This window comes from Tachypleus tridentatus, chromosome 7, assembly GCF_004210375.1.
Source record: "Tachypleus tridentatus isolate NWPU-2018 chromosome 7, ASM421037v1, whole genome shotgun sequence".
Classification (NCBI taxonomy): Eukaryota; Metazoa; Arthropoda; class Merostomata; order Xiphosura; family Limulidae; genus Tachypleus; species Tachypleus tridentatus.
Genome location: NC_134831.1, coordinates 186,429,958 through 186,449,494, shown reverse-complemented (window position 1 = coordinate 186,449,494; position 19,537 = coordinate 186,429,958). Strand labels below are relative to the sequence as shown.

The following is a 19,537-nucleotide window of genomic DNA, read 5'->3' as shown; positions in this document are numbered from 1 at the left end:
AATATGACATAGAGAACACAATTGTTCCATTTTCTGTAAGTACTTATGGGGACACTCGCGCAACGTGCCGCTAAGGGGAAACACGAATATGCCGACCTCGGGGTGAGGAATAGACAAAAACGTCATAGATACTAGAAACAATATCATATTTCCGAAAATTTTCCCCAAAGCCTGCAATGTTATGACAGGCGAAAGACAGAGAGAGCATTGCTAGGTGTGACGTCATAGTTCGACGACACGACAAGTGGATGTTGTCATGGTAGAGTGTCGCTTAGCTGCCATGATAGTCTCAGAATGGAGTGTGACAACCTGTGATGAATGTCTAGATTTTACTATATTACATAATTTTAACGACAAACTTGGTATTTCAACGGCTTGGCCCCATATTATCCATATAACTATGAATGTTATTGTTCTTGAAACAATATTACATTGTATCCATTTTACTTTAGAATTTTTAACATGGATAGGTTTTACAAAAGCGGATGGTGTTTCTGTAGATGGATAGTGTTACTATAGTTGAATGCTGCTGTTATATTGATAGTGCTATTACCGTTCTATTGGCAGGTGTATTTACTAACCATAATGTTGAGTTTTTTCGGTTTCATTTTGTAACTAAAACATTAAACCTTATACTTAAGGATAGTGTCTGTGTAGACCTACTGTGTGTTTTACAAATGTTTCTAGATTTCTATACGACAGCATGCATGTCTCAACATATTTTTCATTTAGATGTATTTCTATATAAGATTACGATTTCAGCTGTTAGTAAAGTCATAATTATAGTTGATTTTAATTTCAGGCATTCAAACTGGGAAATGCTAGTGTCAGACCATCAGGGAGGAAGGTTTTGGGAAACTGTTTCAAGTTGGCTTTCTTCACCAGTTGGTCAAGAAACCTACTAGAAACAATGATATTTTAGATTTATTGTTAACTTCAAATATCTGGGTGCAACTGATCATTACATTATTAGGTTCAACGTTTTACTGCATATGGAGATAAGAAATAAGGAAATTTTGTTACAAATGTTAAAATAAACAATTATGAACGAATGTAACAAGAATTAACTATTGTAAGTTGGGTAGCTGAGCTATTTGGAAACACTAATCAGATCTGGAATTTTTTTTAAATATTCAACGTAACCATATATAGAAACAAAAGAATAGATGCAAGTAAAAAAAAACAGATTGACTGACAAAGGATTTAAGAGATAAAATTAAAGAAAGGTGCCATAAGTGTACGAAATTGTAAATTGACTGGTATGACACGAGACTCATAAGATTATAGCAAACAAGAAGTTATGAATGTATGAGAAAAGGTTGGCTAAAAATACAAAACTTAACAGTAAGGATTTCTTTAAATATATTAAGGGTAAACAAAACGCCTGAATGGAGGTAGGACCCTTAAAGTAAGACAAAAGGAAGGCCTGTATCTGATGATTATGAGATGGCTTAGTTATTTTTGTGGTTTTACTTATGAAGATTTAACCAGTATTCTACATCTTGAACAGTTGATAAATGGAAACAAGATCACACCATTGATTCTGAATTGGCTGACCAAAATTGGAAAGTTTAAATAAAACAATATGGCTTCTGGGCGAGATAATATTCCCTTAAGGGTTTTTAAGAAGATTAAAGATTGGATATTGGATACTGGATATTTTGTCAGTTCTTTAACAGTGAGCAGTTACTAGAGGATTGGAAGTTAGCTGATGTGGCTCCTCTTTTCAAGATAAGTTAGAAATGCGAATTTGAATAAATTGTATTTCTCAAAGTTAGACCCAGCGTGAAGTTTAAAATAATCCACTATTTATTACCCTACTTTTATTAAATATAAGTTTTAGAATCCTAGAAGTAATGAAGATAAATGTATGTGTATCATAAGTAGGGTGGTGTAGTTACAAAAGAAATGGGGCAAATACACAATACATGCGATACAAACTATTTACAACCTTAATAACCAAATAATATTTCAGAGACACCCTTATGTGATAAACAAACCACATACAAAGTGTGAAGTCACTTGAGAAAGTCAGCAGAGCAGATATAAAAATTCACGAAACCACAAATTATTCAATCTCACTGAATGACTGGCATTATTAAATACTTCTATCGCTATAACAAACAGACTTATCATAATTATAAAGCGCATCAAATAGAACAGTATCACGAGAACCACGCGTTACTGCTGGCGTTTTACAATACCAAACATCACCAAAAATAACAAATAATTTATCAGCCCTCAGGATATGCACACAACCAAAATTCACACTATAATGTGTGTGCCACATGTATGACACACTCACGCGCAATAAACAAAAAAGAATGAGCACCACACACGCATACCTCATTATTTGCATATACCATAATATTAATAATAGTGTACACCCACGCTGATATATATACCAATGAACGAATAATGTATAAGACCTTATCACCTGGTATGTAAACTGATGATATATATATAGGATATCAACACCAAAGAACGAATACTGTATAAGACTTTGTCACCTGGTATGTAAACAGTGATGACATATATGCAGGATATCAACACCAAGGAAGGAATACTGTATAAGACTTTGTCACCTGGTATGTAAACAGTGATGACATATATGCAGGATATCAATACCAAGGAACGAATAATGTATAAGACCTTGTCATCTGGTATGTAAACAGTGAATGAACAAGTGGAAAAATTATTTTAAAAAATTGAAAGTGAAGGAATGGGTGCACCAAATAGTGAAGCAACAAGGAAGAATGGGTATGGTGTAATAAGATTTCCTTTGTACAACCCCACCAGGGGGCATGTTTAACATCAGGTCCATACTTCATTTTTCTGTTTGGGTGTCGTACAACTTATGTGTACTTACGAAAGTTTGTCTACGATCCTTCAATTTTTGTATAGACAGTAACGAGTTCATGACGTCAGTACACAGAAACTTCTTAGGTAGCTTAACCTTTGCGTTTTAATTCACCTATACAGATATTGTACAAAATCCTTTTGTCTTCTCTTACAATTGCAAAAGGAGGGTCAAGTTGTACAGAAGGAAAAAGAAAAACGTACACGTTATGAGTCCACATGAATGTCTGATTCTTCTGGTGTCGTATAAACAGACCTTACAGTGCAAGTATTGTCTCCAGTAATTCAATTCACAGAACTTCTGGTCATTGTACACTGAGTATAACTATCGTTGACAAGTTCAATCTGGCTTATTGTAAACAGGATACGAAAAACAAATGAAGGAGGTATGGGCCGGATGTTGAACACGCCCCCTTGTGATATTGTACGGAATAATATTTATTACATCATGCCCGTTCCTACCTTGTTTCCTTCCTTTTTTGATGTATCCACTCGCACACTTTTAATTTCCTTTACATGGTTTTCCTTTTTTAACTATTTGTATTAAAATCTTCAAGTACGAGTTCATACTACTGAGGAAGTGAGGGCTAATATTTCGTTACCAAATTATTATTATCAGTTATATCTGACAAGTTTAATCAACAGTTGTTATTTTTATACGGTGATTACATTACTGTAAACATTAATTAAAAGAGAATTTTACTCACGTGCAAATAGCAGTAGACTAATCGAAATATTTTATAAGGTTAAAAAAAACAACAGAAGCTCAAGTTAAATAAATTAGTTCAGTAGGCCTTACTCTGGAACTTATAAAGAATGATTAATAATTGAAAAGCTACTATGTTAGGGTTAGGATACTGTGAATGATTCTGCTGATTGGTAAATCTTCAAAGATAAATGAAACTTCAGCACACAGGTTTATTCTGTTTTAACGATTCTATATGTAATTGTATAATTCTGGAAAAAAATATATATTTATTTGATAATAATCAATCTGCTTCGTTTCTATGTATTGCAAGGTTGTTATCACTAATCTTACGATTCACATCAAAGTTGATTATTTGATATTTTTTTAATTTCGCGCAGAGCTACACGAGGGCTATCTGCGCTAGCCGTCCCAAATTTAGTAGTGTAAAACTAGAGGGAAGGCAGCTACTCATCACCACCCACCGCCAGCTTTTGGGTTACTTTTTTACTAACGAATAGTGGGATTGATAGTCACATTATAACACCTCCACGGCTGAAAGAACGAGCATGTTTGATGCGACGGGAATTCGAACCTGCGACCCTCAGATTGCGAGTCGAGTGCTCTAATCATCTGGCCATGCCGGGCCTATTTGATTTGTACAGCCAACAATTTTTTCAAATATTTTAGAAACCAAGAAAGGTTGAATACCAGTCATGTAAACAGGAAAACCAATCGTTGATACGGTGCCAAACTCGGGTAATCTAGGAAATATGGATACAAATGTCTAACATAAATGATATAAACTGGAAAACCAATCGTTGAAATGGTTCAAAAATCGGGTAAGCTAGATAATATGGATAAACGTTTGGACAAATACTTCGATTATGAACCATATTACTCCAACAGTGTAACGACAAGTGTTATTGGTTGTCTAGCTTCTAAAATGGATAAGATTTGTAAAACCGAAAGAAGATTGACGGAAACACATCCTTATTAAAAGTGGATACCAAGAACTCTTGACAAATAAGAAAATAAAACAGGTAAACACAAGAAAGAAGAAAAATAAAGGCACACAGTCACCTGTCAGGGTCACGTCTACAGATACATAGGAAAGTATTTAAACAACATAAAGTCACGATACAACACGGTCACCAGGTAACGACCCAATGGAGACGTAAAAATACATTTACACATTACCGATGACTGTGGATTCCAAGACAGCAGAGAAATAACAAGACCAAGCAAAAGTCCCGTCACATCAAACATGCTCGCCCTTTCAGCCACTGGGACGATATATGTGGCAGTCAATCCCAACATTCGTTGTTTAAATAGTAGCCCAAGAGTTGGCAGTGATGACTAGCTGCCTTCCCTCCACTCTTACATTGCTAACTTAGGGACGGCTAGTCCAGATAACCTTTGGGCAGCCTTCTTACGCGAAATTAAAATTAAAAGTTAAAATTCGAGAGCGTAATACAAATAAAAATTCGTTAATACCAATCCATCTGCAATAGGATTATGTCAGACAAAACCATAAGACAAAATGTAATAATACTGGATGATTAGGACATGTAAAGCACGTGAAAAAAGAAACCTCTAGACCTACCTAACTGATAATACACTCAGTTAATCTCGCATAGAATCTCTGAATACTTTTTAATTGAAGTTTTTATGTGGTAGACTTCAATAGAAAGGGTAGAAAAACCAAAGATCACCGAGAAAATAAAAGTATCAAACTACTTTCCTAAATACCATAGAACCCATTCTTTCTCAGAAATTTTCTGAATTAATAACGCATCCGAAAAGTACAGGAAAAATTAGATCTGTTATAGCAAAATAATTAGTAATTTTTAACAACTGGATATGGCTGATAGTAAAGATTATTAACGGCGACAACATTTGTTTCAACTTTCCCCGAATATGTTTTGAAGCCATTGAGTGCATTTATTATAGGCTACATCTGTATCAAAAATAAAGAGCCTTTAAACATCCAGCTTGCTAGTTCTCATAAATGATAGTAGAAATTAATTTAAATAAAATAATCTATTATATTATTAATTCTTATCTGAAGAGAGCTGAATTGTAAGTGGCTTAAATAAAACCTAATAATAATTACAATTCACTTGTGTAATCCAATTCACATTCCAACAAAAAAACTGATTACATAACTTGCGTCTAGACAACTGTCTGTTGTCCCCCTCTGTGACGAATTCCCTCAGTGGACACAGCAGATAGCCCGACGTGACTTTGCTTTAATAAAATACTTACATACAATGTTTGTCCTATCCCAGCCATCAAGATGAGTACTGGTATTGAGCAAAATGCCATGTTGGCACTTTCTATTGCAGATGTAATATGGTTGACTTATTATAAAACATTCTTTTTTACTTCCACTGGTGGATTCTTAGGAGGTTAGCTCAATTTGGTGTCGTCAGTTCGTAGACATTAACTTTAATAATATATATATACAGGGGTATGGACAAAAAATATGGACATTGAAAATATTGTTAAATTTATATATTTTTATTAGATAAAAGAAAAATATGTAAAACTACGTTTTTAGAGCATACTCGATAAGATCTGTTCAAATCTGATCTTAAATCCCAATTTTAACACTTGGCTTTCATAAATATTTGAAATGTTCATGATTTTGGTTACATTTTATCATTAAAAGTGTTGTGTACCTGTTGTAGTTTATTAGTTCTTCTCATTCCAACTAGCCTAATAAATGATCAAACAAGTTTCTCTGCAATTGTGGAGTCGTTAAAAGATATCTTACAAATAAGATAATCACTGTTTTGAATGACCAGGTCAATCACCCGATATCAATCCAATTGAAAACTTATTGGCTGAGTCGAACCTATTAACGAAAGATGACAAGCTAAACACGGAAGATGAACTTTTTGAAGTACTCAAAGAAAGATGGCAATCGATCACTCAAAAATATCTGTACAAACTTATTGAAAGCATGTCACGTTGATATGAATCAGTACTGAAATCCAAGAGAATACCAACTAAATACTAACTTGTGAAACTAGTTTGTGTTATTTTGAGTTTCATTTTTGCCTTTGATTATAGACATCCCTATAAACAGGAATAGAAAAATGGCTCAAAAGATGTTCAGTGAAGAGAAGAAGGTATTTCCAATCAGGAGTGTCCACCTTCCTCGGATAACTCTAAAGAATAGTCACAGGCTGGGATGGTAATAAACCATGGCAGGATGGAACGATCAGTAGATATTGCAATGTCATCCAATAACAGACCCAATTTAGCCAGCTATGCCTAGATATGAAGGCTAAAGGGAAGAAAGACTGGCAGACTGTCTATTCTGAAAGAACATAACCCATTGAGGATGGGAAACACAACCCCACGTTGGGATACTGTAGTAAGGATCAATGTTTAATGGCATACTGCAAAGAAAGTTGCAAATAGTTGAGGTTAAGTGGAGATTTATGGGACTCAGTGTACAAACTTTGGAATAGAGAATTACGGAAAGGCCTCATACAGAGTTGAAGCTCCAGATGGTGAATGGAGTCCGGCAACTTCAAGGCTAAGGTCCTGGCAGAACTATAGACCAGCAACTCATAGTCCAGTTTGGATCAAATCAGGGCATGATAGATCTTGAGCACAGAAAATTGATCCTCTCCCCCTGAAGTAGAAGGTTGTTTGTTTGTTAGGCTATATGCAATAGCCATCCCTAATTGAAAGCAATGTAAGATTAGAGGGAAGGCAGATAGTCATCACTACCCACTGCCAATTCTTGGGCTACTCTTTTACCAATAAATAGTGAGATGTGATGGAAATTTAAGCCCTAACCACCTTGCCATGCTGGGCCAGGGGTAGAATATAAAACATGGAGGATGTTCAGTGCCCTTGTACACTTGACCCATAGCTGCTTGATGTTAAAAATTAAAGTAAACCTACAGTCAAAGACAAGTTCCAAGACCTTTGCCTCAGGAATCATGGGAAGAATGTCACCAAGTAAGAGCTTGAGATCAGAATGTAAACCCCATTGGCAGCAAAAGTGCATGAAAATTGTTTTAGAGAAAGAAAAGGTAAAACTGTTTGCTATGGTCCACTTAACCAAGTGACTGAGAGCTGTCTGAAGTTGCCTCATAATAAAACTCATGTATAATGGTGCACGTGAAATGTGGAAGTCACTGGCATAGAGGTTGTTTGCAATAGTAGGAGGAAGTTATCAAGTAATAGCATTGATTTTCACACTAATAAGCATGACTCTCAAAACACAGTCCTGAATGAATCCTATTTTCTGTATGATAGAATCGGAAAGGGTCGAACCTACTTGGATTTGGAATTGCTAATCAATTACAAAGTTACAAAAAAAGAAGGGTAAATGGCCATGCAACCAATATATATATTGAGGTCCCATAAAATATCATACCTCCATGTAGTTTCATAAGCCTTTTCAAGAAAGAAGAAGACAGAAACAAGATGTTCTCTCTTGAGGAAAGCTTTCCTGATCAAAGTTTCAAGTTGAATCACATGAGCCATGATGAAGCACAGTCAAAGGAACCCACACTAGGTGAGCAAATTGAGGTTACTTGATCTAAGAAACCAAACAAAACAAGCACTAATCATCCTTTCCAAGACCTTACAGAGACAGCTAGTCAAAGCAGTTGGATGTTAATTAGAAGGAATTAATAGAATCCTTCCCAGTCTTAGAAAAAGATAGGATAAGAGCCTTGTGATAAGCATAAGGAAAAACATTCTCCTGCTAGATCTGGTTAAAGACTACCAGAAGATGATCAATAAAGGTAAGAGATAGATGGTGTAGTATCTCATAGTGAACATCATCAGATATGGCAGGATATGAGCTTTAAAATATGCAAACCATGAGAAATGACAGATTTTCACAACCCACAAATCTGAAAACAATTCACCTTAACATTTATACAGAGATGAATGGTTTCATTCTCAGATACAAGGAATGAAAAATTTGATAAATATGCTTGTACACTTAGGATGAAAGTCTGACATATAATGTACATTTTGCTTCATTGTTTTATTATACCTATCATAAATTTTACCTTATAATCTGTTTCTCTAACAGTTAGCTTCAATGACAGGAATTGAAAGAAATAACCTGAAGTTTAGTTGGAAAAGCAAAAAAATTGACAACACATTGTATAAACATAAATCAAAATTCAATTTCTTTTTATGAATACTTTTAAGCATCAAATACATGAACCCTACATAAAGTTTACTTGGGTGCTTTATAAACATAATAGTATGGGGAATTAAACTGTAAGGTATAAAAAGTGTTTCTATAAGTAAGATGTACAAGTTCTAGGAAACAGTTTTATAACAAAACAATTAGTAAAATAAAATTACGCTCTGAACTTTAAGTAACACAATTTTCTTGACATTACCTGTTACACCTTTGAAAATAACATATCTGTAGAAATCTGGATTGAAATAACTTTATTTTCACTTATAAAGTAAGGAAGGCACACACTGAATTCTAGAGTTTAAAGGTTTCAAGAAAGTATTTATTTAATGGTTTAAAATCATAATAGTAATGAGAAAAGAATGAATGCTGAAATATAAATACATTTGGAAAAGCTGAAAGAAAACTAATGATACGTTGTGTTCATGATATGTACGAACCTTTGGAGATTATGTTAATTTCAATTCCATAAAAAAAGTTTCAGAAAATACCCAAAAAATGTTGGAAAAATTTGGTTACATTACTGACTATGTATCAACATATCCATCAGTATATACTTAGAATTATAATAATATCCTACAATAAACTTAGCAGTTGGATATTTATTTTATAAATACAACAGAAAATCATTCAAAGGCTGTCGTAACTTAAAATAATAAAACTATCATCAATAATAGAGCTAACAAGTGTATTCTTCTGTTACTATTTTTCAAATCTTGAATTATAAATTACTTACAGCATAGTTCAGATCCCATACTAATTATCACAACTTGATCATGAATATTTCTGTAAAATGTATGGGAGATTCTTTCACACACACAAAAAAAATGAAATCACTAAATATGTTTTTATAGGTAATACAAATCTCAGAAAAAACACTGTACATAAACCAACAGTTCCTATCAAAAGAATATTATTAAAATTGTACAATGTAACATCATCAAAACTTGCTGTTCACATCATTTTATATAACTTACTTACAGAACAGAAACACTCAAAACTGTATTTAATCTCCAGTCAATTTTCTCAAAAAGTTTATTTTATAAAACCAAAAAAACTATAAGCACTATGAGTTTGACAGGACAACTTAGTTCATTAATTTTAAGAATTCGTGTATAGGATCTAACAAGGTGATTTTTCTAATTTAAATTAGATTTTAGTGTGTCCTAACATCAGTCAAAGTCTCTCAAATATGTAAAGTCTAAGAAAGAAAATATTAAAACAAATCAATTATTTAGTATGCAATTTTCCATAAATTATAATTTTAATTAATGTCATTCTTTATGAACACATTACTTATTTTCTGTAAAACTTTGATTAATAAATTCTAATTGATGAAGTACATATTATGCAGAAATTTTTTCATTTACACAAAAATAACTTTTGTGTTCCCCTCAAGGATTATTAAAATCCACACAAAAGATACATTTTTAGTAATATTAAGTAACATAAATCCTTAAGTGCTATCATTCACCCACCCTAAAAAAATAGAAATATTAATTAAAAAACAAAAGGTTTCATGAGCATACTATTAAGTTAATTACATCCCACACTGTAACATCTAATTTAATTTTGATACAGAGCTAACATACTCTTTAACTATAACTTCAACATAAACTTTAAAGGGTAAGGTATCAATGATCCATCTTAACTCTACCAATAAATAAATAAATAACATACTACAAATGTATAAATGAGGAAAAGAAACAAGTAGAATGCTGAACTTTAAACACACTAAATGAATATGGAAAGGTCTACTTAAAATCATCAACGAACTAAAGAAATCATTAGGACATTAGAATTGAAAATTTACAATATACACTTACTACATTACTTTGAAATACACCATAAAAACTAAATTAACAATCAGAAGTTCCCTATCTCTATACTAAAAGACACACATCAAAACCTCCATCTCAACTATGTACAAAATCTATATCTCATGAGGTTTTTCTCAAGACCAGTGATCACCAGGTATAGTGCTTTATAATAAACTAAAACATTGTTAAGTAATTCTCAATTTCAGGATATGATGATAAGTTGAGCATTTTTAAAATTAAAAGTACTTTAAAGCATAGAACCTTTCATTATGTTTATTTTTTGTCTTAAATTCATTATTTCATTTCCACACTTAAAACATAAAAGAACAAATACATGAAAAATATAATTCTTCAGTAACTGAACATTTCATACCTAATGGAATAAAAAAGAATGACAGATCTCTGATATCAGATAAAGCATATTATCATACACAGGAAAGCTAAGATAATGGAAATAAAGCTTTTCTACAAGGTTAAACTGCATTATTATTTATTGTAATTTACTACTGCGATATTAAATTAAAAACATATTTCTCATCAAGTGAATTAGCTCCTGTTACACATTCTATGCAGGTCAATGTGACAGAAGGAGGGAAATTGCAGTAACCTTATTGGACGGAATACATTGTGGAATGGCATAAATAGATATGTGCATTGTGTTGCACAACAAGAGACTAGATACTGCTTATGATCAGCTTTTCTTTCTGTTAAGACTATTTTCTTTCGATGTTTTTACACACCCAGTCAAGACCATCCTGAAAATGGAAACAATGCAGTCTTATTACATTTTCTCTTCTTTGATAAACCTTAATTATGGCTCTATGAAAAAATATCAAGTTTTCCTAGGAATTTCATTAGGAGTTCAATTATAACCAATAATTTTTATATAGTTCAACCATAGTACTATGATAGGTTTCTTCCCATGATATATTAACACATTTTAGTAAAAAAGAAAAATCCAACATTCATACATCAAGAATGATGTGTGGGTTGCATCTTTAAAAAATTCTCTAGTATGTATTATGTAACATTTTTATATGGCAGAAATATCACCTGTTGGTAACAAAATACATGTAAGGTTTAACTGGTTCAGTGTATGAAATTAACTTTTAAAAATAAAATATTAGGTTTTCATTTAAAGGAAATTTGAAGTATTGCATATTCTCCTCTTTTTTTAAAACTTAGAAACAAAAAAATGATTAAAGGTAAATTTAGAAAATGATTCTAAATTATAAACATTGACCACCTCCTTACCTGAAAATGTAACTCTTATAGATACTCATCTCTGCAGACAAAAAGCTATTTGCCTCATGCATCTGCCTTAGAGATCTAAAAGCCATTGGCCTTTTGGCAACTCACACCTAATCTCCGAAGTTTTCTCATGAATTGCAGTGCTGCATAATGACAGTATTATGCAACAAAAGTCCTCCACTAATAGAAGGGGAAGGAGGTGATGGAACTTCCCTGCATACTAATGCCCTTTATGATTTTGCAGATATGAATTTTCATTCTTGATGAGGCAAGTATGTCTGAGGTGCACTGGAAGTAGGGAGAAGGATGGAAAGTGTGTGAGAAGTGAATATTTATTGGAAATACTTTTTCAGGTAAAGAAAATTTTAACTTTCAAGATAATACACATCTCTTCACACAAGAGCTGGAATATCACATCGATAAGGTAGAGAAGCTAATTCAAATTGTATGATGAGTTCCCTTAAGAAAGTTCCCAATGAAAACCCAAAGAGTGTGACATCCAATGGCAGAGACTCCATACAGGCACTCCTGTAGGAGTCTGCATCTCATCTCTTCCAGGGTACAGTCTTCACCTAGAATAGAAGCGATGAAGAAACAATCAAGTCGCAGGTATGGACAGAATAAGAACATGGTTGTCTGAGTACGTGCATTCAAGAAATCAGACAGTTAATAAGTATGGCACGGTTGGAGCACATTCAGAAATACTTAGCACACACCTGAACTCTACCATCAGACATTAGTGCAACAACAACAAATGCAGGAGTAGGGCACAGACATTATGTGAAATAGCATATAATGTCGTGCACACTCGACTGAACAGACAACAGATGATGAGAAGAGCATGATATGTTAGTGCATGCTCACCTCAACTCTACTACCAAACTCCTGAATCAACAGCACATGCTAAAGGAGAGCACTGGATTTGTCATAAGGCACGCAATATTAAATGTGCATGCCTTGACTCAACTGGACAATTATCTGCTGTAGGAGGACACATGTGTTCTCACCTCAAATCTACTGAACAGATATGACCATTGGATAAGGGTACAGTGTAGTAGTGCATACTTTAATTCAACTGAGCAGTTGCAGCCTGCAGGAGGAAAATTCACATCTTAAAACATACTCATTTCAACTCAACTGGACAGTTGCAAGCTGCTGAGAAGGACACAACATAGTATTATACAGTTCTGGCATGTTGTAGGTATTAAGGATAATTATATGAGGAGTGACCTTAGTGACACTGAGGTATCATCTCTGTCCCACTGATTGGTACCCCTTAGTGATTAGGTGCTAGGCAGTGAGGATTTCCTATGGTCCACCAGTCCAACAGCTATGAACTGGATCCCCATCAGTTCTGTTTCAGCTGGAAAGGTCTTTTACTCAAGACAATGTGTTTGTATGTGTCTTCTTATAGTAAAACCACATCAAGCTATTTGCTATGTCCACTGAGGGTAATCAAACCCCTTATTTTAGCATTGTAAATCCAAACACTTACTGCTGTCCCACTAGGGGACCTGAAGACAGTGCAATGAGTAACCAAATAACACTATTTTGAAAAGCCAGCAAGCTAGAGCAGGGAAGCTGGCATTTTCAATGACAGTCCATGGAATAGGTACAGTCTGGATCAAACAATAGTCAGATTTCAGAATTTATCATGAGGATACCTCATGAGGTCTTGCTGAACATCCTATCTCAACAATGGGTATATACGGTGCCAGATGTAAATGATATGAGCATTTCCCATAATTCTGGCTCGATATGGAATTTTAGGAAATAAGTTTACCTGGGAGGAGTATTACAAAAGGCCCCTGAAAAGAAAAATATGAACAGAAACTTACTAATCAGTGTCATGCCAAAGTCTGAGAAATAAAAAATAAAATAAAAGGAATAAAAAACCCACCAAAGCAGAAATTGCAATATGATGTAAATAATGGAAAATGAATATATTGGGCATGGTCCACATGCTTCATTGTAGAATTTTCTGCACAATGACCACCACATCATCCTATGTGAGGAAATTAGTCACTGACATGAGCAGTAATAAGCATCAAAAGAACAAGTGTTCATAGTCTGAAGAAAATAGAAGGGAATTAAGTTTAATTTGACAAAAAATCATGTTTGATTTGATCAATGCTACAGAAAAGAATGAAAATTCATTAATGCAAAAACAGGGAGGTTGTGTCATCCTTCTGTTGGTGGAGGACTTCTGCTGTACAATACTGTCATTATGTACTAACTCAATTCACAAGATACCTCATGAGATTAGATGGTGGTTGCTTAAAGGCTAGTGGTATGTACATCTCTAAGGTAGAAACATGAGAAAGATAGCTTTCTGTGGGAAGTGGAGTGTATCATCTCTAAAATCATAGCTTTACCCTTTGCTCATCCTAATTGTTTCTATCGTAATTGGTTTGATGCTATATAACTCTTTGAACAGAACTTATTGAAAGTTTCTGATAAATGTTGGCTGTTTTTATGTTAGAAATCTCAGATGTTTGAGCAATTAATTCTTTTGTATGAAATACCACTTATTTGCTATGTTTACAAATGTGTTACCTCACAATATAAAAATACTATACAAGTCTTTCTACTGGTTTAAAGCATTGTTTGTTATTAAAACGAGCGTGTTGTTTTAAAACATAACAATATTGTACAAGTTATTCTATTGGTTGAAAGAATGTTTTTGCTTGATATTCTTACAAATGTGTTACTTCACAACAAAGTAATACTGTGTTTTTTATGGCATCTGATCTATGATTTTCTCAGTGAAACATATAAGCTTACAATTTTTAAAACTACCAATACAAATTCCTTTTCATATTTCAATCATTTTCTTTTATACATCATAGGATCATAATTTATTTGTCAAATAAAACAGTTGTACCATTTTCTTTTCATAGCAATACTTGGTAAAATTTATTTCATACCCCAATTAAATCAGAGCCTGTATAATTTATATGCAAAAAACGGCTCGTTTGGGCTGAGAAAACACTTTACATAGAAGAGCGAACTGATCCTTAATGCCTTAATGTTTAAATGCCTCAGCTGGTACTATTATTTAAATACTAAAATAATATAAACATTACCATAACAATTGTACATAATGCAAGAAAATGTGCAAATTTTAGGTTAAATTCAATAACTAATTATGAATATTTTTTGTCTGCAATTATAAAAGTTACTCCACACTACAACTACTAAAACATAAGGGATTTTCTAGTTGAGTCCCTGGAGGTGACAAATATGTAAATTATGACCAGATAATATTCCTACATTTAAAATTAAAAGAAACATCCTTACATCCAAGTATTATGGAGACATTTCCTTTCCGTGGTTTTCAGATATCATTCACTTCACATGAGCACTTTAATAGCAATTGTTATTGCACCCATTTTTTCACTTTTGAAATATTGAAGTAGAAAAACATTTTTTACAATACAATACACAAAATGTTTATATATATGTTCAAAGATTCTTAATATTACTTTGATTTGCAGAATGTCTAAATTTGTACTAGATTTCCATTTCTAAGTTTAAATTAATTTCAAATGGGTTCTTGCCTCTGAAAAACTCAAAGCCTTTCATTATTGAGTTGTTTCTATGTTGTCAATGGTCACGCGGCTCAAAGTTCTGAATGTCCTTGATGCAATGCAAAATATGCATCGACTTACCACAGATTCATCAAGAAAATGGATAATTTGCATAATTTCCATCATGAGTGAGATTTTAAATTTGCAGACACAATGGAAGACAAAATCACATATCACCTAGTTCTGGGGAGGTGGATGGAAATATATTTTTAGAGATAAATATCTGTTTGGAATTCATATTTAGAGTTAAAATTGGGTAGGCATACCTCTAAATTACTGAACACTAGAATACCCACATCGCAAGTGAGGTTGAAAGTACAGTGAGTTAAGACCAAAAAAATATAGAGAGTTTGTTACATGGCAGGAATGTAACAAACTAGATCACATTAAAGGTGTGACCAAACAGAGATGGAGCATAATCCAGAACTAAAATTATTTGAAAAGCTGGATCTAAGGAGCATTATATAAATACTGGGCATAAGAGCAAACATAAAGAAGGCATTCTTTTCAGCAAGGCACCTCTTTATACTGGACAACCTATAGTTAAACTGTCCATGGGTTTAAAGATTGATAGGAGATTATCATACCTAACAACACCAGGAACTCGAAAGATGGTGCACTCCAAAATAGAACCTCAGTCTTCAAGAGAGGCATCTGTGATAAGGTACAGATCTGTATGAAATGTAAGAAAAGGAAAACCTGAAGTAGTAGACTCTCAACTTTCTTAAATAATGGGTCTGAAGAAAGTCACTGAGAAGCAAGGCCCCACTGAATGTACCACATGTTCCAAAAGGGATGAATTTGTGAAGGAAAATCATCACCTCCAGATGAAAGAAATTGTCTTTGTTGTATCTATGGAAGACAGAAGAACATGAACAGCCTCCAAGTCTCACAATACCATAGGAGCCAGATGACTTTCTCACTGTGTTTATCCAAAATTCCAGTTGTACCAAATAGAGTAAACTAAATGAGATGTAGCCATCTGGGAAACCAACTGAGTTTGTGCAAGAAACTGAATGGATGAAAGAGCTGGAAAAAGCCAGAAGTCAACACTGATTGAATGTAAGAAAAAAACATCAAAACTAGACTGCTCAACTGAAAATATATGGAGATGGATGGAAGAGCAGAAAACTGATAAATCACCCTATTATGGCAAAAAGAAAAAAAAAAGATTGATAGATCAATATCAATATACAAGTATCCTGTATATCCACTATCATCATCCTATAGCCATGACTAAGAAACTTTTGTAACAATCTTCACCAAATATGGTGTGATGGTTCTTTGGGCCATTGGAGAAATACATACACATTTTCAGTTTTGCACTTTGCATTTTGTGGTTTTTATGTGTATTTTTCCATTTTTTACCATTACTTTTATCCCTCAAATAGATCTTCAACAAGTTTGGCATGAAGGTTTGTTAGATCCATGTGGAGATACAAACAAAATTGCAGCTTCAAGTTTTGTGTTTTGCAGTTTTTAAGAGAGTTTTTGCCTATTTTTACAATTACAAGTAATGGAAGCAACTTTTCATGTCCTAAAATAACCTTTCATTAACCGTGAAGTTATATAACTTCCATCTAGTTATATAATATAATAAATATAATATAATATATAATATAATATAATATAATAAATATAATATAATATAATATAATATAAGATAATAATATAATATAATATAATATAAATTTTTTTTTATTATTTAACAGGCTAAAATAAGTTCCCAAAAACAAAATGCATTACAGCTACTATATATCTAATATTAGTACTAATCAATCACATGTTGAAAATTTACTGTGATATTCACAAGGCCCAGGCATTAAAAATTACAAACAACATGATTTAAGGTTAACGAAAAAGCTAACCGATTTGATTGTACCACATTGTTTAAGTTTATGATACACTCTTCCAGTATTATAGAACAAAAATAGCAAAATTTTTACTAAACACCTTATTCATCCAAGAAATTTGTATAACAGGAAGTTCTAAAACATACTTAGAATGCTCAAAATTAGAAGTAAAAACATCAAAAAACTCAATTAATATGCTTTTTAAATATGAGTTATCATAGCCAATACAAGAAATTAGTTGAATAATCAGTGAACATACACTTACAAAGCAACAGACAGAGTATTAACTCATAATACAAAACAAAATGCAGGGTAGGTAAAAAAAACAACAAAAAACACCAGCACAATCAACAAGATTTGAAGCAGTTTTGCTAGCAGGAATTCAGTGACTGGTATGCAAGCTCTTTGAATTTATTTTTGAACATATTTTGCTAATAATGTCAAAAGCTTTCATTATTGCTTGGCAATTTCATATCATCAGCCTTGTCTTTCATGGCTATTGACTTTGCTAACATTTTTCTATTTTCCTTGTTGACACCAATTTTTGGCATCTGATGTGCAAATTTATCTGAATCAATCAAATGAGATTGTGTTTCATCTTCTAGCATTTTAAATTTTTTTTCTTTTAACAAATGGACTTTTGCTCAATTTCCTCTGCCTCTTGTTAGATTTGTACTTCTTGGCTGCTGTCTTTTGATCCATGAGCATGTGCTGATATCTGGCATATGCTTAACTGCATGACTTGAGTAATCTTTCATTGACCTAAAATTTGTGAAATCATATGTTGAATAATTAAGAGTTTTTCCTCATGTTTGGTACCATGATATCCTCATCCATAGAGAACCCTCACTCCATATATGCTTGTCCACATGAGAGGACAAGAGCAACACCAAAAACTTCCCATAGTTACTGATACATATTGTCTGTATACAGAAGTATGGTAGAATTCATCCAAGCCCATGTTGCACTTTGCAAAGACATTATGCTTATCTCAAATCAATCATCCAAACAGTATCTTTGTCACCTCCCAAACTTCAACAGGGAAGATTCTGGATGATGCAAGTTTGGAAGTCAGCTTCATGAGTACTGCGGTTGCAATGTCTCATTCGTTGGTTATAATGTTTGGGCCTTAGCAATGTCAGTTTATGTAAAAATAATATTTGATGGGTCATCTCTCTTGAATATTTGACATTAGAATACAATGCACACTCAAGCAGTCTTTGCAGAAATCCAATTTGGCACCATTACCAATGCGAATTTTCTTTGCTGGGAATTGATTGTTACTTTTGGAAACATCCAGGATTACCATCTTGTATGTAGTATTGTTCTTTCACAAGACATCAGGTTTGCTGAAGAAAGCCAACAGGTCATTCAATAAGACTACAAGATCATGTGGCATAAACACAAAAGCTGACTCATTCAGCTGGTACTTTTTCAGAATGGTCTGGAGAATCAAGGCAATGTAGGTGAAGAATTCAAAGTTAGTGATCACGAGTTTGTCCATCAACATCATATCCCAAACGATGGTGAATGCTTGAAATGTGGGAATGTCAGCTTTCTTCTTTGTTAGTACTTTGTAACATGTTGCCACACTTCTGTGGCTCTTTCATCTATGGCTTTGTCTCTGACTAAATGTATTGTGCAGAATTGATTTGAACAGCAATCCTATTTGGTTGTTAGATCATTGTGAGAAATAAATCAAAAGATACTTAAGAGCCCACAATATTTCAGACTTTCTCTTTCTTTTGTTTGCACATACTTATCCAGTGTTGTTGCACTGTGGCCACTATCTTCTGATGACTGAAGACAGAGCTGAGGTCTTTTATATTTGCCATTGTCAGTTTCATTCACAAACTCCTGAACAGAACTATTACATTCACATTAGTTGTTTTTCCAGTGACACTTTGTTTGGGTGGCTTCTAATTGAACGTTCTCCCATGTTACTCAGTGATAGATATGTTCTTGTGACATAGCTCACAAGAAGCTGCATGGTTCTAACCAGTCATTAAATTCTGGATCAATTTGCCATAAAATATTAAATTGTGACATGATGGAACTGTGAAACAGTATTATGTTTGATTGTAATGCCTTTATCTTTGAATGTCATGATACTTGGCTTAAAAGTAGAGATAAATTATGGGTTAAAATCAAAATTATATGTTGATTTAATATTTTGGAATGAATAATGAATATTATTGTTTTGTTGTAGCATTATTTATAAGACTTTAACTGTGTTAACTTCACCTTGTTAGAGATATTATAACAGCATGAAATAGAAAAAATAACATAAC

At 33.2% G+C, this 19,537-nt stretch overlaps 1 protein-coding gene across 1 annotated transcript in view; it reads right to left on the bottom strand.

Annotated features, from left to right (window-relative positions):
• Positions 1-9,034: 9,034 nt before the first annotated feature.
• The window catches only part of LOC143257502 (ADP-ribosylation factor-like protein 3), a 45,379-nt gene continuing 34,876 nt past the window's right edge, over positions 9,035-19,537 (bottom strand). The window contains exon 6 of the mRNA XM_076516276.1: positions 9,035-11,307. Within this exon, the coding sequence (XP_076372391.1) occupies positions 11,266-11,307 (42 nt within the window). The 3' untranslated portion in view covers positions 9,035-11,265. The remainder of the gene's footprint in view (positions 11,308-19,537) is intronic.